Source organism: Phyllopteryx taeniolatus, chromosome 2, assembly GCF_024500385.1.
Source record: "Phyllopteryx taeniolatus isolate TA_2022b chromosome 2, UOR_Ptae_1.2, whole genome shotgun sequence".
In the NCBI taxonomy this organism is placed as follows: Eukaryota; Metazoa; Chordata; class Actinopteri; order Syngnathiformes; family Syngnathidae; genus Phyllopteryx; species Phyllopteryx taeniolatus.
The window spans coordinates 101,173-124,522 of NC_084503.1; the positions used below are offsets into that span (position 1 = coordinate 101,173).

At 43.7% G+C, this 23,350-nt stretch overlaps 3 protein-coding genes across 9 annotated transcripts in view; 1 reads left to right on the forward strand and 2 right to left on the reverse strand.

Moving 5' to 3' along the window:
- The window catches only part of LOC133466352 (uncharacterized), a 32,769-nt gene extending 30,033 nt beyond the window's left edge, over nucleotides 1–2,736 (reverse strand). For all 3 annotated transcript variants that reach the window (XM_061749974.1, XM_061749965.1, XM_061749956.1), the window contains exon 1: nucleotides 2,381–2,736. The gene's annotated coding sequence lies outside the window, so the exon portion shown is untranslated. The remainder of the gene's footprint in view (nucleotides 1–2,380) is intronic.
- On the forward strand, nucleotides 1,148–20,280 carry LOC133466390 (troponin T, fast skeletal muscle isoforms-like). Of its 4 annotated transcripts, XM_061750037.1 has the most exons (16): nucleotides 1,148–1,279; nucleotides 4,724–4,763; nucleotides 4,879–4,892; nucleotides 5,270–5,284; nucleotides 6,305–6,448; nucleotides 10,543–10,560; nucleotides 10,770–10,790; nucleotides 11,345–11,363; nucleotides 11,446–11,491; nucleotides 14,170–14,286; nucleotides 14,372–14,449; nucleotides 17,489–17,602; nucleotides 17,732–17,841; nucleotides 18,269–18,359; nucleotides 18,803–18,843; nucleotides 20,022–20,280. In XM_061750037.1, the coding sequence occupies exons 2-16, from the start codon at nucleotides 4,744–4,746 to the stop codon at nucleotides 20,056–20,058; spliced, it is 885 nt and encodes a 294-aa protein (XP_061606021.1). In that variant the 5' UTR covers nucleotides 1,148–1,279; nucleotides 4,724–4,743; the 3' UTR covers nucleotides 20,059–20,280. The 4 variants fall into 4 exon arrangements, with proteins under 4 accessions (XP_061606021.1, XP_061606030.1, XP_061606039.1 ...); XM_061750046.1 differs by lacking the exon at nucleotides 5,270–5,284; XM_061750055.1 differs by lacking the exon at nucleotides 10,770–10,790 and having other exon boundaries at nucleotides 1,149–1,279.
- A 145-nt stretch (nucleotides 20,281–20,425) lies between these two features.
- LOC133466410 (myoblast determination protein 1 homolog) lies at nucleotides 20,426–22,938 on the reverse strand. 2 transcript variants are annotated; one of them, XM_061750086.1, is made up of 4 exons: nucleotides 22,464–22,938; nucleotides 22,248–22,352; nucleotides 21,857–21,929; nucleotides 20,426–21,619 (listed from the first exon to the last, which is right to left on the reverse strand). In XM_061750086.1, the coding sequence occupies exons 1-4, from the start codon at nucleotides 22,791–22,793 to the stop codon at nucleotides 21,426–21,428; spliced, it is 702 nt and encodes a 233-aa protein (XP_061606070.1). In that variant the 5' UTR covers nucleotides 22,794–22,938; the 3' UTR covers nucleotides 20,426–21,425. The 2 variants fall into 2 exon arrangements, with proteins under 2 accessions (XP_061606070.1, XP_061606060.1); XM_061750076.1 differs by having other exon boundaries at nucleotides 22,248–22,938.
- Nucleotides 22,939–23,350: the final 412 nt, after the last annotated feature.

Consider the following 23,350-nt stretch of genomic DNA (forward strand, 5'->3'; position numbering starts at 1 on the left):
CCTGGTTGTTACGGTCCGTGACCGGGATTTGAACTGTTTTCTGTGTCCCAACATCAACTGGACTGAGTGGCAGGGTGCGTTATTTATAACAATGTGGGAGGTTGGGCACTAATGTTTGGTGACATTATCAACATAGGCCACCCGAGATGCGCTCTCTGTGGGCTGACGAGTGATGGATGTATTGTTTTCATAGTGGGCTGTTGGCTCACTCCTACCCTCCCAAGGTGCACTCTTCACAGGCATGCGAAGCCGTCAGACCGAGGCTTCACCTGAGGCCTTGTGGATCTATTTTGTTTTGTTAATCCCCTAAATTGTCCACCATGCCCCTGCAGTATTGTTATTATTATTATTATTATTATTATTATTATTATTATTATCTAGCCATCCATTTTCTGTGCCGCTTATCCTCATTAGGATCGCGGACGGGCTGGAGCCTATTCCAGCTATCTTCGGACGAGAGGCGGGGTACACCCTGAACCGGTCGCCAGCCAATCGCAGGGCACATACAAACAAACAACCATTCGCACTCACATTCGCACCTACGGTCAATTTAGAGTCTTCAATCGACCTAGCACGCATGTTTTTGGGATGTGAGAGGAAACCGGAGTGGCCGGAGAAAACCTACGCAGGCACGGGGAGAACATGCAAACTCCACACACAGACAAGGCCGGGATTTGAACCCAGGTCCTCAGAACTGTGAGGCAGATGTGCTAACCAGTCGAGCACCGTGAAGCCTATTATTCTCATTGTTATTATTATTATTATTATTTATTCTTATTAAGTTGTTTTGTGTCATTTTGATTATTAATTGTTGCCTTGTTATTGTTTTACAATCCCCGACTGGGATGCCGGACTGATTGATGGACTGATTCATGAAGTAGCTGAGAAACACACATCGATAAGCTCACATGCAGAGACAGTCGCGCTCTCCATTATCTGGATGCCAAATTGATGTGTAACCTCCCCTCCTCTCGGCCTTCCATCACTGTAAATTTAGCAACAGAAGCTTCTCAGCTGCTCCTTTCCAAAACCCAAGCCCTCGTCTCCCATCCACAGTATTTCATCCATCTCCTTCTCTGGGGTCATGGCTGGCCCCCTCCCCACATTTTACACACACAAACATGTATACTACACCCACACCTCAATCTCATCCCACAGCCAATAAGGGCCAGATGAGCTCAAGTATCGCTGTAACACAAGGACATATTCTCTGAGCAGAGGCTGCAGATTGTGCACACCTTCATCTCCGTCGTCACAGGAGTTTCTCTTCCTCCCCGAGGTAAGCACAGGGTACACGGGCAAATTGAATTTCGAATTAAATGTGCTGCTGCTTGAATTCAATTTGGACTGCCCATACAGCGGGACGGTCTGAACCATGTGATTCGGGGCACTGCACTGGGAAGAGATTATATTATAAACTGGCATAGCTTGACGAATGTGGAGAGTTCTAAACGAACGCTGAACATTTGAACTACGTGGGAATATTTTTCATACTTCAGTTCTCATTATTTCGAGTGATAAGTAATTATTTATGTAAGTTTCAGTCAAATTTAAAACCTGATTACATTTCCCGAGCACAGCGTATAATGCCCACTGGTGTGCGTGAAGCAGAGGAATCATGCTCATTATTCTGAATTGAGTCATAGGATATCAATAAAGAAAAACTACGACTAATAGATGAATAATAGTCAATAGACGATACTGGTGACAGTGAAATTGGCCAAAGTAAACTGATATGATAAAAGCATGACACAATGATATAATCTTGTTCCTCAATATCAATTTCTTGAAATTAAAATGCCTATAATAAGCTTTTTCCTGTTGACTGACCAAAATAAATATTGTTTAAGGTCAAATAGTTCACATTCTTGACTTTATATTTTATTGATACAGTCCCCTAATTATATCTATCTTGAGTTTTTGTCAAGGGTTGAAATGAACCCCTTTTTTGTATGACAGCTATGTGGGCACTCGTACCTGAACATCAACAAATGATGTTTAATGTGTGTTTGCAGATTTAGTAACAGGTCTCTGGTTCTACACAAGCAGACTGGGAAGTGATTTCTACTTCATTTAAGTTAAATGACCACATAGGTATCACATGCACATATGCAATATCACAAGTTGAGTCGTGCTCCTCTTGCATGTCAGTGTAACGAACTTGAATCTGATCTGAGTGCCAGGCCCGGGAAGCCGGCTGTCACTTTGGTGATATAAGAGACTTTGATACAGTAATAATATACTAAGTCCTGTTGGGTGTTAGGGGCTTCTCTCTTTCTCCCTCTCCCTCTCCCTGTGCGTCAGACTGATGTATTGCACTATAAATACATCTCATATCTTCAATCGGTTTGACCGAGGATGCTCCTCACCCCATTCTCACCTGTTCCGTTGCACTTTGAGCTTCAGAAAGCCTTCGAAATACTCCTCGGCGGTCGGCGCTCTCATACTGAGAAAATTAAGTGGCCATCCACTAAATATACAGAGCGCTGATGTGTATACGTATGTCCTGCCTGAATGCCGGGCACAAAGGGGACACAATGGACAGCTCGAAGTCGATCAAAGGGCTCGTTTATTGGAAGTTGATGCTGATTGGCTGGCAGAATGCAGAGGATCCTCCCTCTGGTCCAAGCCTGAGGATTAAAGCAACTATTTGGACTGTGTTCCTCAGCTGATGAGTAGGAATGTGACCCTTAACTAATCCTTTAAGTCCTCTGCACCTGTGCCCACTGCTAAGTGTGACGGAGACTTGTATATATATATATATATATATATATATATATATATATATATATATATATATATATATATATATATATATATATATATAATATGATACAGTTGGGTACAGTGAGCAGAAATTCTGACACTGGCTCCAGTTGAGATCATCTTCCTCCCTTGCTTCTGCTCGACGATGCTCAAGGTTGTTGGAAGTAGGGTTTAGTGTTAACATACATTGTTGGAACATCATCACACTTTATCACAGAATCGCTCTTTTGTCGGCCCTTATCACGTTAGTATTGATCACAGTCATTTCTTTCCACTTGCTATTAACTTCTTAAACAGTCCATTCATAATTTAATTGTGACACTTTTTCAATTTGCTCAGCTCTATAGTGTCATTATTACCAGTGTTGGCAAGATTACTGTAGAAATGTCGTTGGTTACAATTACAATTACAATTCAAGTTACCCTGTTGAAAAGGTCATAGTAGTGTAACTATTTCAATGACTTTCTCAAAGTAATATAATTAATTACATTTTGATTACTTTTCTTACTTTTGAATGAATGCATCAACAGGAGCCTTGGATGTTTCATTATTTTGGAATTAACCACATATTTGTTCTTTACACAAATGATAAACAAAACACAAAATGTAATATAATAAAAAAATGTTGTTGCATTATACATATATACTGTATACAGTACATATGTATACGGCATGTGGAAAACATGATACCATTTTGACCCAATGACAAAGGCAACAATTAAGACAATATCGCAACATATGACAAACCAGATAAGTCAATGTTCTTTTTTGTTTTTAAAAAGTATGAATCTTACCTTTTCAAAATCTCAGACAAAGTAAGAGATTGCAGCACAAGGTGGCACTTCGAGGTCATATTTGGAAAAATATGTCATGTTTGAGATTATAGCTGAATGGCACATGACCAGGGAGAACCAATCACAAGCGTTGGCTTTCGAAGGACAAAGTTTTATGAAAAAAAAAAAAAATATATATATATATATATATATATACGACTTGTTAGAGCGTCAGCCTCACAGTTCTGAGGTGCGGGGGTTCAATCCCCGTCACCGCCTGTGTGGAGTTTGCATGTTCTCCCCGTGCCTGCGTGGGTTTTCTCCGGGCACTCCGCTTTCCTCCCACATCCCAAAAACATGCATTAATTGGAGACTCTAAATTGCCCCTAGGCATGACTGTGAGTGCGAATGGTTGTTTGTTTCTATGTGCCCTGCGATTGGCTGGCAACCAGTTCAGGGTGTACCCCGCCTCCTGCCCGATGACAGCTGGGATAGGCTCCAGCACGCCCGCGACCCTAGTGAGGAGAAGCGGCTCAGAAAATGGATGGATATATATATATATATATATCTTTTGAGCCTATTTTTCAAATGTAACAAAAATTGTAATCATGAACATTTTTGAAAAGCAACTGTAACTTAATTACACATTTTCTCCCAATCATGTAATGGATTACAATCACATAGATTTTGTAAATAAATTACATAATCTCCTTACAGGTAATTAGTTACTCCCCAACACTGATTATTACTGTATTAATTTGTAAGGCCGTCACTCTATATCACTTCCACATTTGTTGTTGATCAGTATTGCTGCACAACTGGACGCTTTATATTGCCTAAAGACCCCTAGTATGTACATTTGTGTCGATGTCCTCAATGTATATCTTGTGATCGTGGCTTTTTTGTTGTATTACTAGAGGCTCCAACTCCGGGAGACAAATTCATTACGTTTGAACATTCTCGGCCAATAAAGATGATTCAGATTCGGCTTATGTGATTAAGTGGACAAATGCAGCCACATTATTTGATGTGTCAGGGCTGCTTGGTGTTTGTTCAGATGTTATTTTTACTCCTTTGCATCAAAACAATGTGAAAGACTCAATACGGAAATAAATAGAGAAGTGACGCGGAAGCAGTTATTTCAATACTGTGGTCTCACGAGGCTCTTTTGTCTTTGCTCTCAGCTGCAAGGTCTGCTGTCACCATGTCCGACACTGAAGAAGTGTAAGTGCATCACACCTTGTCAATCACTATGCATCCTGTAGTCTAAGCAATTTCAAATTGGACAACAAAAATGTCAAAGATTGGAGTTTATTTCTGACTCGTTTTCATATTTCAGGGATCAGTTCGAGGGTAAGTAACCATTCAGGAATGTTTGATTGTGTTTTCAAGCATCCACAATAGTTTCAGCTGTCACAGTTTCCAGATCAGGCATGAAAGTATCCTTTGACATAAACAAAATGAGGTCATTTTTGTCTTGTTGATGAATCCATATCAGCACCCATCCTAGAATACGTTGACAATAATGTGCATGATTGGAATGCACCGCTAGAAGTAGATTGAACTCTAATATTGTGATAAGCTACATACAACAACATACTGCACCTGTGTGGAATCTGATGACGTGCAAGTGTCAAGGCGGTTTATAATAACAGATAATGCGGTACATGATATGGTGATGTTAACAAAATGTTTTTCTTTTTTTCCCATTCCATGTTGTCTTTGTAAAGCTGAAGATGAGGAAGGTAAAGATGACTGAACCAGTTCTGAGCTCTGAAGACCTGTGTCCACTAATTTGATAGCTTTTGGGTTCCATGCTTAAGTTGAAGTGTTTGGCACAGACATCTGGTGTTTAGTATACAAGACGTATTGTTTGAAATCGAAAGAGTGCATTGCCGTCCTGTATTTTCCAGGAGTAAAAACAAGAATAAGTGAAGAAATTACAACACACAGTTATTGCTATTCATCCCAAACAGCACCCATAAATCCCTTTTGATGAAGAACAATTATAGATATCCAAGTATAGATAGATCTATTTATGTGTCTGTACAAAAACAAAATCAGAGATTTTCTGGTTTGGCCCAAAGTTAACTAACACACAGCTGTCAGTCGAACAGTTCAAGTTAAGGGTGTACTGCTGACTTCAGAGTGACGTTTGGAATCACATGGTGAAGCAAAAAATGGGATTGAGCTTTTAGGCTCGCTGCATTTATTTTCTTGCCATGTAATTAATGCAAAAGTCATTGACATCTTTCACACAACTGCCATGGCGGTGGAATGTGAATAATGATACTAGTGCCTTTACATTTTTTAAAAAAATATAAGACAGACAGACAGATATATAGAGATGTATATTGTTTTATATGTACAATTTTAGCATGAATAATGTTTAAAAATGAATGCTTATGGTAAATATTAGTTTTGTAAAAAAATTTTGAGAGGTTTTTACCAAATCCACTCAAACCAGGCAAATGTTTCAATCAGCTTGCCACTACACCAAGTTCTCCATGACTTCTGTGTGAATATGGTCCCATCACGCACACCATCAACATCATCACCATCACCATCACCATCATCATCGTCATCATCTGTTTTTCTCTTTGTTTTCCAGCAGCACCGTCCCTCGCTCACCAATCCATCTTCTGTGTAACTAAAGCAATCTCTCACTTTTGTTTTTTAATGGCTCTATCTTGTCTGTGGTCTTCATTAATGGCCTCTTCCGACAACCTCTCCTCGGCGGTTTGGTGCATGCTGCGTGGCTGTAGCCCAGGAGGAGTTAGTAGAAGTAGAAGTAGCCCCTGAGGCGGAGGCCCAGGTAGAAGCAGAGCCAGAGGTAGAGCCTGAACCAGACGTAGAGCCTGAACCAGAGGCAGAACTCGAGCCACAGGCGGTGGTTCGTGAGGAGGAAGGTACGTGCCGTGGGCAGTCTGTTCACCCTTCTCCTGCTACCCTCTCAGCACTCTTCTCTCTAGGACAGTCACTACTGTACTTTGCCAAACAACTGTACTGCGAGTTAAACTATATATATATATATATATTATTTTTTTTTTTTCAAAATTGTATCTTCAGCATAAACCATATGCTGTCCAATTTCTACCTTTATCTAATGCAACTTGAAGCTCTTCACAGGGCACGGAAACACATTTGGTTACTCAAACTTAAGTCAACGAATGCTACCCACATCACTCCAAGGCAGAAGAACCATGTGATATCTCGTAGTCAGTCAGAATAGAAATCAAAGCAATGCAAAAATAGATAGAATTAGATATACTGATATATCATTATTTTCAAAATCTGTTAAGCAAAGTAAATTTACTAAAGTAAAGCAATGTATGGCAATCAAATTGGTTGTAGTTAAAATATAGTATTTCAATCATTTGCTCTATAGGGGATGAAACAGTGCAAGAAAATGACCCCAAAAAATTATTTTCCTTTAGATTTTGAAAGTCACTTGACAGATACAAAAATGATATCATTCTACATGATTCATGTCCTTCGCATTACAGAAGCATACAGGCAGCACTGTTGTGTCCGTAGACGGGAAAAAAAAGACATTGTGATTTACCAAAAATCGGATTTTTTAAAATCGATTAACTTGCTTCTCAAAAGGTAAATTTTATTCTGAACTGCATATATAGGCATGTATCATCTTCATATTTGAAATGTACTGAGCACATGAATTGTGCAGACAAGCGTATAACCTTGATAACTGCCACAACACGCGAGTCAAGGTATCGCGACATGTTAAATGTGGAGCACGTTCATGCTACAACTGATGTAACACTCGAATATTTATTGCCAAAGCCTTCAAAAGACACTTTCCAATGTTTGGGCAGACTCTGGGGAACAGGACTCTGTTGCACCTTGCACTTTAGTCTGGTTCTAATAGAGAACCCTAAAGTCCAAGTATTAAACCCTCATGAACCATTGTTTTGGGAGTGAACCATAGCAAACATTTACAACAGCGTTAGCTAATACATAAACCAAAATATTACGTCCGATTTCCTGCATTTGTGTGTTATGATATGTGCATAGAATGCTGAGAATGAGAACAAGACATTCAAATGCTTTTACATGATTAAACGGCCTCTCCTGAGGTCTTGAAAAAAAAACTTGTTTTGTTGAAATAAACAGTCCATTTTTCATATTGAACTGAACTATTGTTAAAGGCCAACACACCTTGGATGACTTGTCATTTTATTCTGACATCATGTAAAAGCTATTTTTTCAATTCTCATAATTCCATTGTTTGAATATTTCTTTTTGTTAGTAGATGAGAAGTGAGCGTGGCAAACTGCAACATGGTATTTACACTGGGGTGTTTGCATTAAATGGAATGGTTTGAAATTGGTATATATTATATATATATTCATATCCTCCTCGCTGATAATTTGTCACACATAGCCTGGAGTCCCCCTCCTTGAGCTGTCACCTTGTCGTGTTGGAGGGGTTTGTGTCCCAGTGATCCTAGGAGCTACGTTGTCTGGGGCTTTATGCCCCTGGCAGGGTCACTCATTGCAAACAGGTCCTTGGTGAGGGACCAGACAAAGCACGGCTCAAAGACCCCTTATGATGACGACATACTATGGACTCAGGTTTCCCTTGCCCGGACGCGGGTTACCAGGGCCCCCCACTTGAGCCAGGCCTGGAGGTGGGGCTCGAAGGCGAGCGCCTGGTGGCCGGGCCTGCACCCATGGGACTCGGCCAGGCACAGTCCGAAAGGCTAACGTGGGTCCCCCTTCCCATGGGCTCACCACCTGTGGGAGGGGCCATAGAGGTCGGGTGCAGTGCGAGCTGGGCAGTGGCCGGAGACGGGGACCTTGGCGATCCGATCCCCGGCTACAGAAGCGGGTTCTAGGGACGGGGGATGTCACCTCTTTAGCAGGGAAGGAGCCCGAGCTGGTGTGTGAGGTAGAGAAGTTCCGACTAGATATAGTCGGACTCGCCTCCACGCACAGCTTGGGCTCTGGTACCAGTCCACTCGAGAGGGGTTGGACTCTCTTCCACTCTGGAGTTGCCCACGGTGAGAGGCACCGAGCAGGTGTGGGTATAATTATTGCCCCCCAGCTTGGCGCTTGTTCGCGTCGGCACCCCATACTCCCGACGCGCCACCCACAGGACTCCCCGAGAGACATGGTCGAACGCCTTTTCCTAATCCACAAAACACATGTAGACTGGTTGGGTGAACTCCCATGCACCCTCAAAGACCCTGCCGAGGGTGTAGAGCTGGTCCACTCTACCACGGCCAGGATGAAAACCACACTGCTTCTCCTGGATCTGAGGTTCGACTTCCCGACGGACCTCTCCAGCACCCCTGAATAGACCTTACCAGGAAAGCTGAAGAGTGTTATCCCCTGTAGTTGGAACACACCCTCCAGTCCCCCTTCTTAAAAAGGGGGACCACCACCACAGTCTGCCAATCCAGAGGCACTGTCCCCAATGTCCACGCAAGGTTGCAGAGGCGTGTCAACCAGGACAGCCCCACAACATCCAGAGCCTTTAGGAACTCTGGGCGAATCTAATTCACCCTCAGGGCCTTGCCACCGAGGAGCTTTTTAACCACCTCGGTGACCTCAACCCCCGAGATAGGAGAGCCCGCCTCAGAGACCCCAGACTCTGCTTCCTCATGGGAAGGCATGTCGGCAGAATTGAGGAGGTCTTCGAAGTATTCTCCCCACCGAGACAGAACGTCGAGGTCAGCAGTGCCCCATCCTCACTATACACAGTGTTGATGGGGCACTGCTTCCCCCTCCTGAGACGCCGGATGGTGGACCAGAATTAGGGAAGCCGTTTGGTGGGTGGGGCGATCCTCCCAATCACGCCTCTACAGGTCTCACTGTCATTGCCAATGTGAGCATTGAAGTCCCCCAGCAGAACGATGGAGTCCCCAGCAGGAGCGCTCTCCAGCACCCCCTCCAAGGACTCCAAAAAGGGTGGGTACTCTGAACTGCTGTTTGGGACATAGGCACAAACAACAGTTAGGACCCGTCCCCCCTACCCTCTTGTCCACCGGTGTGAACCCCAATGTACAGGCACTGAGCCGGGGGGTAAAAAGTATACCCACACCTGTTCAGCGCCTCTCAACTCCAGAGTGGAAGAGAGTCCAACTCCACTCGCGAGGACTAGTACCAGAGCCCAAGCTGTGTGTGGAGGCGAGTCCGACTACATCTAGTCGGAACTTCTCGACCTCGCACACCAGCTCGGACTCCTTCCCTGCCAGAGAGGTGACGTTCCACGTCCCAAGAGCCAGCTTCTGTAGCCGGGGATCGGATCGCCAAGGTCCTTGCCTTCGGTCACCGCCCAGCTCACAATGCACCCGACCCCTATGGCCCTTCCCACAGGTGGTGGGCCCATTTTATTATTATTATTATTATTATTATTGTTATTATAGCTATCAAGTTCCATACCGCTTATCCTCACTTGGGTCGCGGACGTGCTGGAGCCTATCAAGCCTATCAAGAGGCAGGGTACACCCTGAACTGGTCGCCAGATAATCGCAGGGCACATATAAACGAACAACAATTCACAGTCACATTCACACCTTTAGACAATTTAGAGTCTTCGATCAACCTACTATGTGTGTTTTTGGGATGTGGGAGGAAACCAGAGTACCCGGAGAAAACCCACGTAGGCACGGGGAGAACATGCAAACTGCACAAAGGCAAGGCCGGATTTCAACCCGGGTAATCAGAGCTGTGAGGCAGATGTGCTAACCAGTCGGCCACCGTGCCTCCCAACATCAACAACTCAAAACTAATTCGCCTCCCAATACTGTGGTGTCAAACTGACCATCCAATAAATTTGATCCAACAAAGCAGCCACTTTTGAAATTGTGTTGTGCTGGGCACTACAGTATGGGCCTGTGCAGGGGCCCCCACTGACTATGCAACACCCCAGTTTGGTAAATGGGGCTCATTAGCCAGGAATTGTAAAGTGGCAGCAAGCAAGTCTGATCACTAATGAATTCTGTTCTGCTCTTGCTTTGGACGCTTGCTGCATGCAGATGGCTATGAAGAGGAAGGTATGTTGGTCTAGATTATTTGAATTGATTTAGTTGTTTTTCTGTGTGCAAAGCTGTTTTCCATTCACCAACTTGGTTTCCAGAGAAAGGCAGAAGTAACTTAGTGTCTGTCATTAAAGCAAGATGATGCAAAAAAGAAAACACGCAGAGCCATACTTAAACAACTCATCTCTGCCTCTTCTCTTCTTTGCATGAATGTGTCTCGCCAGTGGAGGAGGGAGATCAAGATGGTACTTTTTATTTCCTGCTGAGTCGCTGTTGCTTTGCTTGTTTTTGATTTCTTCCTGTGTGCGAATGGGGCTCCCTTCTAGACAACTCCAAGATAATCTCAGCATATACGAGTATATCAACTGTCCCTGTGGCAATCTAGCTGTGTTTTTACCATGCACATCTATTAACAGTTATTTGACTCATTAGTGTCAAACTATTAACTTAATTTGTAGTACAATGTACTGATTACCTGGTCCTGTTTTCGTTACACACTAATTTACCAAATTAACTCAATAAATCAGGTAATACTGCAGTATGAATTGAAGGTACTTAATAGGAATTTGGTAGCGGTGTTGTGGAAAGTTTTTCAAAAATGAAAACTCACATCATTCAACTGTCTACTGGAGGTGTGAAACCACTTGCAGCCCTATGATGTAACACAGCTTGTCCACATCGATCCTTCCCCAATTAACCAACTCGTTGGACTTTATCTTCCTCCACATTTGAGCCTCTAACCGTGTGATCTCTCACCTCTCTCCCTGTTCTCGTTCTCGTTATGGTGCCGAATATCCAGAAGAGAAGCCAAAGTTCAAGTGAGGAAGTTTTTTTTACTTTTGTGGACACATTTTGTTGTTGCCATGTATGGGTCACTCATTATATTATTTCATTTTACAGACCAACTGCTCCCAAGATCCCTGATGGGGAGAAGGTCGACTTTGATGTAATCTTACATTTCTGATAAACATGTAGTTCTATTTCGCCATGTTTAAGTAATGATAGAGGACTGATCCCGATCTAAAGCAGCTTCACCTGGAGGGCCCCAAAAAACTTTGTTGACCACAAGGGCCGCGTAGGTTAGACACCAGAGATATACTTTACAATGTAGAGTGGGTGCCCGCCTATTCGCAATTCACTACTTGCAAAATCACTCGGCCACAAATGATGATGATGACAGATTTTATTTTTATTTTTTTTTGGGGGGGGGGGGGGGGGGGGGGTAATTTATCGTATTTTATTCGCAAATAAATTGCCTGTAGGTGTGAATGGTTGTTTGTTTATATGTGCCCTGCGATTGGCTGGCGACCAGTTCAGCCTCTCGCCCGAAGATAGCTGGGATAGGCTCCAGCACGCCCGTGACCCTCGTGAGGATAAGCGGTACAGAAAATGGATGGATGGATGGATGGATGGATGGAAAAACTCGGGTATTTGCTGTTTTGGTGTTTTCTGAAATGCCCTAGAATGCCACAAGATAGCAGCAAAGCCCTGTCTTGGTGCGAAAATACGCTGAAGCGACACATTTTGACAATTACAAAAGGGGACATCAGTTACTCGCATTTTGTCACTATTCAGTAGAGGTGGGACCATGTCATTGCTTTGCATATAACAAGTAAGTCTCAAATCTTGAGACTATGGAACTCAAAATGTTGGACTTGCAGCTTGACTCTGGACTTGCCTGTCTCAGCTTGGGACTTGACTCGCGACTTCAGGGCAAAGACTTGAGATTGATTTGTGACTACCTAGTAGTAGTGGTACTTGTACTCCTACAACTACCACTACACATTATGTGTGTTCATCCACCCATTTTCCATACCGCTTCTCCTCACTAGGGTCGCGGGCATGCTGGAGCCTATCACAGCTATCTTCGGGCTCTGAAGTGGTCACCAGCCAATCGCAGGGCACTCTTTATACTCCCACGGTCGCGCGGCCGACCACGCCCGCATTGCATCATCTCTCGTGATTGGTCCATTTTAGTCACATGCTGTGATGACGTACTCAGCGTGCCCCTTGTTTCTACATACCATCTACGATCGATTTTGCAGCATAATTATCATCATCTGGTCATCTAGGTCCATTCGTTCTAGCAGACACTGTTCCATTTTCCAAACTGCGCGCGTGGGTTGCGCTCGACTATAAAGGCAAAGTACGCGCGGGACAGCCGCAGTGACGTCAGCGCGGTCGCCGTCCGCGCAAGTATAAAGAAGCCTTGACACTCACATTCACACCTACGGGCAATTTAGAGTCTTCATAAACTACCATGCATGTTTTTGCGATGTGGGAGGAAACCGGAGTACCCGGAGAAAACCCACGCAGGCATGCAAACTCTATACAGGGGAGGCTTTGAACCCGGTGCCTCAGAACTGTGAGGAAGATGCGTTAACCGGTAGTGCGCCGTGCCGCCTCATCCACTCCGTTTATTTTATTATTGTTCACTAACTGCGTGCCGCCTCATCCATGTGATTAATGACCTGCCTCGTCGTTGCTCACTTCTGCAGTCTTGTGGGTAATGCATGTCATTGCCCTTTAAAGTAAAGAATATCATCATCAAAGCCACAGTGCCTCTCGGCTGCCTGTAGTTCACATAAAACTCAACCTGCCGAAGTGGATAGTGGGAGAGGAAATGTTGCTAGCCACTGCTGAAATCCACAGGTATTTGGTTAGTGGGCCGTGTTAATGTTTGATGGAGTCTATGGTTGTTTCAAATACACGTGTCATCATCTCTGTTTTATAAACTTTTGTAAACTCCAACTTGTACTGGCAATGTACAGCTTGAAGTCTCTTTTTTGAAGAATATTTACTCATTATATCAGCCAAAGTCCTGCTTGTTGTCAAGTGAGTGGAGCCTTCTGCCTCCATACAGCACTTGTCCCTCAAGTTTGGATTCGCATGTCAAAACAAAATCTCGGCCAATCGACGACTTGTGAGTCGGATCGCTCGTATCTCGAGGCACCACTGTAGGGTTTGATAGGGTTTTAGCGTGTTAAACTCTGGTGAGCTTTGACTTAGTTCTGGAATACTAATCATACCAAAGTTACATCATTTTTACCAGTTGTGTAATTATTTGAATTGGCGACAGGAAAAGTTGGGCCCCGAGGTCAAAAGGTTAAGAGCCCCTGATCTAAAGAAAGATTTTTTGTGATGTCCAAAACACAGATGTATTGCTATAGGATTTTGGAGGTAAGAATGAAAGGATATTCAGATTCTGAAACTAATTTCTTCCAGAATTCGATTCAAATCCCACAAATTATCACTAAACTTCCTATGGCCACAAGTGAAGGAACAAAGAAGAAGTCTTATAAACATTGCTTTATCACAAGTATGGAAGTGCCCCTCAATTCATTATTTGATCAAAAAAAGTCATCTTAGACCATTTGGACAATTGTATGCTTTCGACTTTTGTGAAGGCCCATTCCTGCTCGAGTGTGACTGTGTCCCAGTGCACAAAGCAAAGTCCATAAAGTTGAGAAGAAACCGAGATGGATAGGAGAGTCTGACTTTTTTTCTATAGCAGTCATGGCCCGGTCTCCAAATCATTTTGCCAAAATAGTGGTGTGTATATACTGTAACATGTTTGCAGTCATGTTTTTGTACTGAGGCTCATCTTTGGTCTGTGTCATGCAGGACATCCAGAAGAAACGTCAAAACAAAGACTTAGTTGAGCTTCAGTCGCTGATCGATGCTCACTTTGAGTGCAGGAAGAAGGAGGAGGAGGAGTTAATTGCTCTCAAAGAAAGAATTGTGAGATGTTCCACAAGTATAGGCACTCAGCATCACCATTGCGTCTGCCCAATGTGTAACTGTGTCTTTTGTTTGATGTGTTCAGGAGAAGCGTAGAGCTGAACGAGCAGAGCAGCAAAGGATTCGAGCTGACAAGGATAAGGAGCGCCAAGCCAGACGGGAGGTACAACGCTTTTGTCTCTGAACTTGCTTCTGCCTTTTTCTTCACAACAAGAAAAATGTGAAACATTAAATAGAATTGCTCTTTAATACAAAACAATGAAATAAGCCCTGATTAGTGCTACTGGACAGTAACAGCACACAAGGATGATACAGTAATATCAAAGAATGAAAAATAGGTACAATATGTATGTACATACTTTCAACATCACACAGAGAGCAGCAGTGTATTTGGCAACTTTGCAAAAATAATAAATACCATACAGTATCCGACAGTACAGTATCCCCTCCTTGAGCCGTCACCTTATTGTGGTGGAGGGGTTTGTGTGTCCCAATGATACTAGGAGCTAAGTTGTCTGGGGCTTTATGCCCCTGGCAGGGTCACCCATGGCAAACAGGTCCTAGGTGAGGGACCAGACAAAGCACACCTCAAAGACCCCTTATGATGACGACAAAAAAATGAACTCAGGTTTCCCTTGCTCCTTCTGGAGCCAGGCCTGGAGGTGTAGCTCGAAGGTGAGCGCCTGGTGGCCGGGCCTGCACCCATGTGCCTCGTCGCACAGCTTGGGCTCTGGTACCAGTCCTCTCGAGAGGGGTTGGACTCTCTTCCACTCTCTTGGAGTTGCCCAAGATGAGAGGCGCCGAGTCGGGTTCACCCCGGTGGACGAGAGGGTAGGCTCCCTCCGCCTTTGGGTGGGGGGACGGGTCCTGACTGTTGTTTGTGCCTATGCACCAAACAGCCGTTCAGAGTACCCACCCTTCTTGGAGTCCTTGGAGGGGGTGCTGGAGAGCACTCCCGCTGGGGACTCCATCGTTCTGCCGGGGGACTTCAATGCTCACGTGAGACCTGGAAGGGCGTCATTGGGAGAAACGCTCCCCTCCCCCTCCCCGATCAGAACCCGTGTTCTGTTATTGGGTTTCTGTGCTCATCATGGATTGTCCATAACGAACACCATGTTCAAGCATAAGGGTGTCCACACATGCACTTGGCACCAGGACACCCTAGGTTGCAGTTCGATGATCGACTTTGTGGTCGTGCCGTCGGACTTGCGGCCGCATGTCTTGGACACTCGGGTGAAGAGAGGGGCGGAGCTGTCAACTGATCACCCCCTGGTGGTGAGTTGGCTCCGATGGTGGGGGAAGATGCCGGTCAGACGTGGCAGGCCCAAACGTATTGTGAGGGTCTGCTGGGAACGTCTGGCGAAAGGAATCCCCTGTCAGAAAGAGTTTCAACTACCACCTCTGACAGAACTTTGCTCATATTCCGGGGGAGGCGGGGGACATCAAGTTCCGCGCCTCCATTGCTGAGGCGGCCGACCGGAGCTGTGGCCGTAAGGGGGTTGGTGCCTGTCGTGGCAGCAATCTCCGAACCCGTTGGTGGACACCAACTGTGAGGGATGCCGTCAAGCTGAAGAAGGAGTCCTATCAGGCCTTTTTGGCCTGTGGGACTCCTGAGGCAGCCGATGGGTACCGGCTGGCCAAGCGGAATGCAGCTTTGGTGGTCGCTGAAGCAAAAACTCAGGCATGGGAGGAGTTCGGTGAGGCCATGGAGAAAGACTTCCGGAGGGCTTCGAGGAAATTCTGGTCCACCATCCGGCGTGTTAGGAGGGGGAAGCAGTGCACCATCAACACTTTAATGTCCACAGATAAGATGTCAACATCCTGAGATTACCCGGGCTAAGATGTGACCTTGAGTGTGTGTCCGACTCTTTATATATTGAGAGAGGTCAAATTTGTCCAACACACCAGAGTTCTTTTGTATTTTTTTCATGTTATTGTCAACATGAATGGTAAAGTCTCCCGTTATGACAAAATAGTTGCAGTCAGTACAGTTAACTGACTCCTCCATGAATTTTCCATTGTGTCTCGGAGGTCGATAAATTCTGAAAACAATAACCTTTGGATCACCTTTTACTTAAAGGAGCTATTCAAAGGAGCTAAAATCACCCAATCTAATTTCTGTACACTGAAATAATCACTTAAAAATAGCAGCAATTCCACAAAAATGTGTTAGAATGGTGTTACAGCTACATTCAGTCACACATGTTTCACTAAGAAGTCAAAAGTAGAGAGAGACTAGAGATTGGACTTGAGTGAGCCTGGTTTATTAAAAATGAATCGATAGGAACTGCGACCGTGTTAGGCTGAAAGTGTGCAGATTCATTTTCGCCTAAATAACGGCCTTTGAAAAGGGTTCCGAGAAGTCTACCGCGCACTGCCGCTAAAATAATACCGGTGTCTGGGGCGGGTTTATTCAATTTGAAACAATGACATCACAATGAATTAGCCTGGTAGGCTCGCGACAGAGTTAATATTGTAATGGGGTTTGACATGAGCTCTGTGGCCACCAGAATTTTCACCCAAGTGCATTCGGCGACGGGGGACTTTGGTGCTGTGCGAACCTTTTCATTTGTCAACGGAGTCGGGGGTTCCGGTGGGTGTCGGGTGTTCTGATGGAACTTCGATGTACAGCCGTCACCTTCTGTCTGCTCGGCGAAGGCCCACGTCCGAAATGCACCGCCCGCGTCTGACGCACATAGTCAAACATTGGCTGCTCGTAATTTGGCACCTTCTTTGTTTGGACAGACCATCTGCCTTGAAAAGATGTTTCCGTTCCGTTCCCAGAAAATGCTTAAAATTGTCAATGGAATATCACTGACAGAGCAGACGACACATCTTTCAACCAATTGTTTTGCATGAATAATCTACTGAAACGTTCATCTCCTCGACGTACTGTTTGGATAGGTCCTCTTAAAAACATGGTAGACAACATATCTATCCGGTTTTGCATTTTCACATTGCAAACCTGAATAATTACATTAAATTGCATTTCATATTGTAAATTTAGTGACATGTTATCTCGTAAATCAAAGATAAGGTAAATCAATGGATGCTATTGTATTTCTTTTGTAAGCGTATGTAAATAGCGGGTGGTAGATTCTCGCCTGGGGCACCACACCTGACTGGAGGGGTATTTTCTTTTCTGCTTATAATGCTGAATTGACTGAATTGATTGTATTGATTGTGAATATGAATGTGTCAGGCGGAGCGGATAAGGAAGGAGGAGGCCGATGCCCACAGGAAGGCTGAAGATGAAGCTAAGAAGAAGATTGCTCTGTCGAGCATGGGCTCAGGCTTCAGCAGCCATCTGCAGAGGGTATATTGGAGTTTTCCTTTTTTAAACTCGTTATTTTTCATTTCGCGATTCAAAACTTAAAACATAACGTCCTGTGTTTTTGTAACTTCAGTGAAGAATAACGATTGGAGGTTTCTAATGACTTTACAGGTGGACCAGAAGAGAGGCAAGAAGCAGACCGAGAGGGAAAAAAAGAAGAAGATTCTGGCAGAGAGATGCCAACCGCTGGCCATCGACAATCTAAGTGACGACAAACTGAGGTGACACCGAAGACCGTTAAAATACCATTTAGAGATCCTAACGCTCTAGTATGACAGAAAGCCTGTCATGATTTGAAACAGTGGTTCCACGTCTGTGGCAGTCACAATGCTTCGGTGTTTGGGGGGGTTTTTATGTCGCTTCACATGTTAAGCAAAGCAGCATACGTTGACTCAGTGGAACGGTATTATTATATGTCACAGAACTACATCACAAAAGTGAGATTTGAGGGGTGTATTTTGGCCACAAGGTTGGTCCAATTCCAAATTGTCATACACTAATCACTTTTGTCACCAAGTCACACCTTCACATCCAAGCCGTCAAGCACAGTGCAATCATTTATTTGATCATGTTCAGAGTTTTGTGATCAATTTCCATTCTATTCAATTTTTAACTGACATTTAATTGTCGTTACTTTGGGTTCATCAGGGAAACGGCAAAGGAGATGTGGGAGTGGCTGCACAGCCTGGAGGAGATTAAATATGACCACTGTGAGAAGCTCAAGAGACAGCGATATGAGGTCTGTAAAGAGCCGAGATTAGGATTGTTCTTTTTAGTAATTTGCTCATTACATGCAAAGGTTTGTGAACAAACCATCATAAAGCAGTATGTCAGAATTATGATTCATATTTGAGTATGACAATGTGTGAATGTTGATGACACATATACTTGCGTTCAGTTTACCGGCAGTGACATATCCGTCTGATACAGGTCTTCCCATCACATCCACATTCTTTTGCTGTTGGAGAATTCTGCAATGGCAGTCATATGATATTTTCCAATACATTATTTTTCTACATCAATCTTATAGAACCTAAGGAGGTCACATCCACGGGTTTTCCGCTCTGTTTGGAGATAAAAATAGAAATTGGTTTCATTCAAAAAATGCTCATGTATTCAAAGTAGACATAAACAAATGAAATGTATCTGAAATGTTTGCAATTCAATCATATTGTCTTTCAGGTAATCTCTCTCAGAAATCGCATCGATGAGCTGCAAAAACAGTAAGTGTAATAAACCACTGCAACCATTTGTCACTACTTTCAAAAACGTTGCCCTTCTACATAACACATGGGATATTTTTAAATACCACAGTGCAAGCAATAGAAAATTGAAAATGTCCTTAAAACAGCGGCACGGTGGACGACCGGTTAGAGCGTCTGCCTCACAGTTCTGAGGGCCGGGGTTCAAACCCGTGCGGCGTTTGAATGTTTGAAACCCCGTCCCTACGTGGGTTTTCTCCAGGCACTCCGCTTTCCTCCCACATCCCCAAAACATGCATGCTAGGTTCATCGAAGACTCTAAATTGCCCATAGGTGTGAGTGAATGTGAGTGTGATTGGTTTGTTTATATGTGCCCTGCCATTGGCTGGCGACCAGAACAGCCCGAAGATCGCTTGGATAGGCACCTGCACGCCCGCGACCCTTCTGAGGAGAAGCGCTACAGAAAGTGGATGTCTGGCTGCACCTTAAAATCATTTTGATGAAACTAAAGGGAAGAATATCAATGTCAGTGCCAACATCAACTATTTGAGCGGTTTCAAATATTAGCGGACCAACCTGGACACGAGTTGTCACGAATGTTAGCGTTAAAGTTGCTGTGCACAAATTTTATTATACAATCATTTGAAAAAACAATATTTACGAGAAGACACGATGCCATAACACTGATGAGTTTTGTCACGTTCCCAACCTCCTTTAGCTTGCCATTTTTCTCTTTGTTAGTTCAGTTTTGATGAGCTTCAGGTCAGTTATTTAGCAATGCCATTTCATGGTAACACTACAATGAATAAAATGCAGTGCCGTTAAGACAGCATTTTCTTTCTTGAACTTTTGAATAACAAACGTCTCTGCAATATCAGATTGATTCAACTCCAAAGTTCATCTTCTCTTTGTATGAAGTATAGACGTTCGCTGTTGTTGATTTGTAGCTACATCGTGGCTTAAAAGTAAATAACACTGACCATAATAAGTATTTCAAATATTACTTAATATTCCTATTTCTAATTTGATTATTGTGTATTTTATAAACAAGTGTGAACATGGAGTGATTTAAATTCTGCTTTATTGGTCCTATTAGATTTGAAGTAGCCCATACACAAACAGAAACCTTTGTATACAGTGAGCTACATCCTGATTTTCCAGATGTGACACTGTTTTCCTTTCTTGCGTGTGCCTTGCAGTAGCAAGAAAGGAGCCGCCACACGCCGCAGAAAGTGAGGTCTGCGCCAGTCACGCTGGAGAGGAAACACGTCGGCGATGTCGCGACCACCGCGCCCACGACAAACCTGCAGCGCCAGTACAACGACAGCTGGACACGCGTTGTTTTCTGGATGGATTTACGTCCACTCAATACAATACATCAAAAGCTCATCGTTATATTTGTATAACGATAGTGTGACTGACTGTCCAGAAAATAAATATCCTATCTGAAATGATGAAGCATGTTTCGCTGTTTGAGTCATTTTGAAATACAAATAATACAATTTTTTTTTTTTTAAATAAATATTCTTAGTTTTCAAACTTTAAGCAGTGAGTAACTAGGAAATTCCAGTGATTTCTATCCCACCAAGTGCTGTTCAGTGCTATTTCGATGAAGACGTTTCATTTGATACAAATGTTGTAGTTTTGATCCAAGGGACCCACGTACAGTATATGCGGCAAAGGATTTCATCATTGACAAGTGTTTTTTTCACAATGGTGAAAGCTTTCCCTGGGATTGGCTGGTGACCAGTCCACGGTGGACTCACCTCTCGCTCAGTCAGCTGAAATAGGCTTCAGCCCACTTGTAGTCCGCATGAAACCAAAAACCAACTGCCTGGTTTATTATGCATGTAGGATACACTAGAAAGAAAAAAGATATATACACTGTAGGACAATAAAGTTGGAGTCTCACTGTACATTACCTGACGTACACTTGTGAACCAATCCTTCTTACCCAATTAGCAGGGCTGCATTGGTGTGATAAGCCTTTTCTTTTTTTTTTTTTTTCGAAAAATCGTAACTCTTAAAACCCCAAAAAATGACATTGTCGATATGGAACTACGCTTTAGTTGAAGTTGAATTCATGCAATTTGTTGTGACATTTGAGACTCATTTACTCACATGGGTCTTTAAAACTGAATTTCGTTACTTACGCCTACTATTTCAGTGTCGACAGCATACTCGAAAATATAAATCCAAGTTCCCACAAGGCTAAATTCATAACTCGAACCCAGAGTGCATTATAAAAATGTGGAGATTTTAGATGATAAATATTATTGAATAAATGTGTGTGACTCATAAATTACACATCAAATACAAATCGAGGTCTTTCGTCATGTCTTACGAGGGCAAGTATTTCAAGGTGTACAAAGCATCCATCCACCCAATGAACATGTTTGCTGGAGTACCTTAACAGAACCCGTGCAAGCACAGTGAGGATGTGAAAAAAGCCACAAAAAAGGCCTGAACTGAAATTCAGACCCACGTTCCAAACGGAACCATTTTGCTGTAAGGCAGCATCTGGCGCCTTCCAAAGCGCTGCTGTACTTCAACATGACTTGATCAACAAAGGTCTATTACGATCTCGTTTGCGGTTGTGGAAATTAGTCTTTTGGTCCATTCGTTTCAGAGCGCCTCGTAGCTACTGTTGGCTTCTTCGGTAATTCTATCAACTGTAGGGGATCCAGGGCCACGGGATCCAATGCCCAGGTCCTTGCCTGGTCTGTGCTGATGCGCTCCACAATGCTGGCTAAACAGTCTAAACTGGAGAGGAGTGATGGTGCACTCTTGCTAGAATCTGAAAAAGTCCAAAAGTAAATCAAATGTCTTGATGAGTTGACAAATGAACATGGATGAATGGGTAGCCTAAAAAGAATGCCCTCTTTTTCACTTTTAGACTGGACACTTTCTTGTACAGTCTAGTTCATGTCACTTAATCGTAGTCAAAACAATCATACACAAGAGCGAATGGGTCTGTTATATGAGAACTAGGAAAATAATCGATGTCGAAACATGTGAGAAAAGGGCAACTGACCATCTGTTGTCTGGCCATGGCAAGAAGCAGCACTGTTTGCACTTCGAGTTGAGCACGGAAAGAAGAAATCCGCCTAAAGACAAAGTTGTTCAGTCAGTAATCCAAATTGGCCAAGCGGACACCATTTAAGGAGATGACCTTCCTGAATAACCCTCAAAACCTTCATGACGTCCTAATCTCGCCAATGCTTTTTCTCTTCTGAATCTGTTTGTTGCCAATTAAAATATCAACACATTAGGAACAGTATCATTGACAGACATTTGAATAGCTTCTCAAGTAAATACGGGTGTTCCACATTTCAGAGTGAATTAGCATATTCTGTGTGATTTTGAAGACTGGAAACCAACAAAAGTTCCCATTTTATGAGTCCCTCAGCTGTTCTTGGACTCACCTTGCCATCAGAGCAGTTGGAGTGCGGGCTGGACGTCTTCATGTCTGCACTGAAGTGTTCAAACACTGGGTAGAAGCCGTCATCCTTGTTGGACTTCAGCAGCGCCTGCAGAGACTCAATATAGTCGATTGCATTTCTCAGGATCTCCACCTTGGGCAGCCTCTGGTTAGGGTTAGAGGCTGAGCACCGCTTTAGGGTCTCAAAGGCGTCATTGACCTTGCTAAGACGTCGCCTCTCCCTCATTGTTGCCACCTTCCTCCTGTCTTCGTGTGTTGTCTTCTTCTTGCATGCTTTGCAGGCCCATAGCAGACAGTTGCCTCCCTGCCGGAAGTCCCGTGGAGCCCTCACATGCTTGTCTTCTTCTTCTGACACTGGGACTTGATGGTGGCCGTGGTCGTTGGGATTGTTCTGTGACTTGGCAGGCTCGGCATTAATTGGTTGGCCTTCCAGGTCGTCAAAAATGTTCATGTCCCCGGTGTTGAGGCAAGCGTCATCGTAGAGCTCGCTGGCAGAAGAAAGAGGGAAGGAAAAGTCATATAGATCCATTTTTCAGGAATGGGAATTTCTCCAAAAGAAGGTTCTGGGTCAGTTCCAAAGTCATTCCGTTTGTTGAACAGAGTATGCTGAAAAAGTGAGAAGAAAAGGATGGGACTCTGTTCAAAGGTTAGTCTTCGAGTAGCGAAGGAGCAGTTTTTTTTTTAAAGGAGCAGTCTGTGACACTTAACTCCCTTGCGCTCGGTGACTGTTTATATACAGTAGCAGTCACTTAAGGGGCGGGGCGATGATGTCCCTGACCAATGAGCACAGGGGTAGAAAGTGAAGAAAGGCTCACATAAGTGAAACTGAACATCAAAACACAATTACAGAGGAACATCATCTGTATTAGCCTCTTAGTCAGTCTGCTTTTGCATCATAAATTGCTTTTCAAATATCCCAAAACATAACGTAGTATTTGATTTGGAATCAGTATTTATTTATATTTTTTTATTGCAGCAACCAGAAAAGCTCCCTGTAGCTTCCATGTAACTTTCAATAACTTAGATTAACTCACTAAGATTTTATCCATCCATCCATTTTCCATACCACTTCTCCTCCTGCAGCCG

Coding starts and splice junctions, on each gene's coding strand:
- LOC133466410 (XM_061750076.1), bottom strand. CDS start 22,793: ATGGATCTATATGACTTTTCCTTCCCTCTTTCTTCTGCCAGCGAGCTC. Junction 21,930..22,247: donor CCAACTGCTCTGATGGCAAG/GTGAGTCCAAGA, acceptor CTTTGTCTTTAG/GCGGATTTCTTCTTTCCGTG. Junction 21,620..21,856: donor CCATGGCCAGACAACAGATG/GTCAGTTGCCCT, acceptor GGACTTTTTCAG/ATTCTAGCAAGAGTGCACCA.
- LOC133466390 (XM_061750037.1), top strand. CDS start 4,744: ATGTCCGACACTGAAGAAGT. Junction 11,492..14,169: donor GGGAGAAGGTCGACTTTGAT/GTAATCTTACAT, acceptor TGTGTCATGCAG/GACATCCAGAAGAAACGTCA. Junction 17,842..18,268: donor CTAAGTGACGACAAACTGAG/GTGACACCGAAG, acceptor TGGGTTCATCAG/GGAAACGGCAAAGGAGATGT.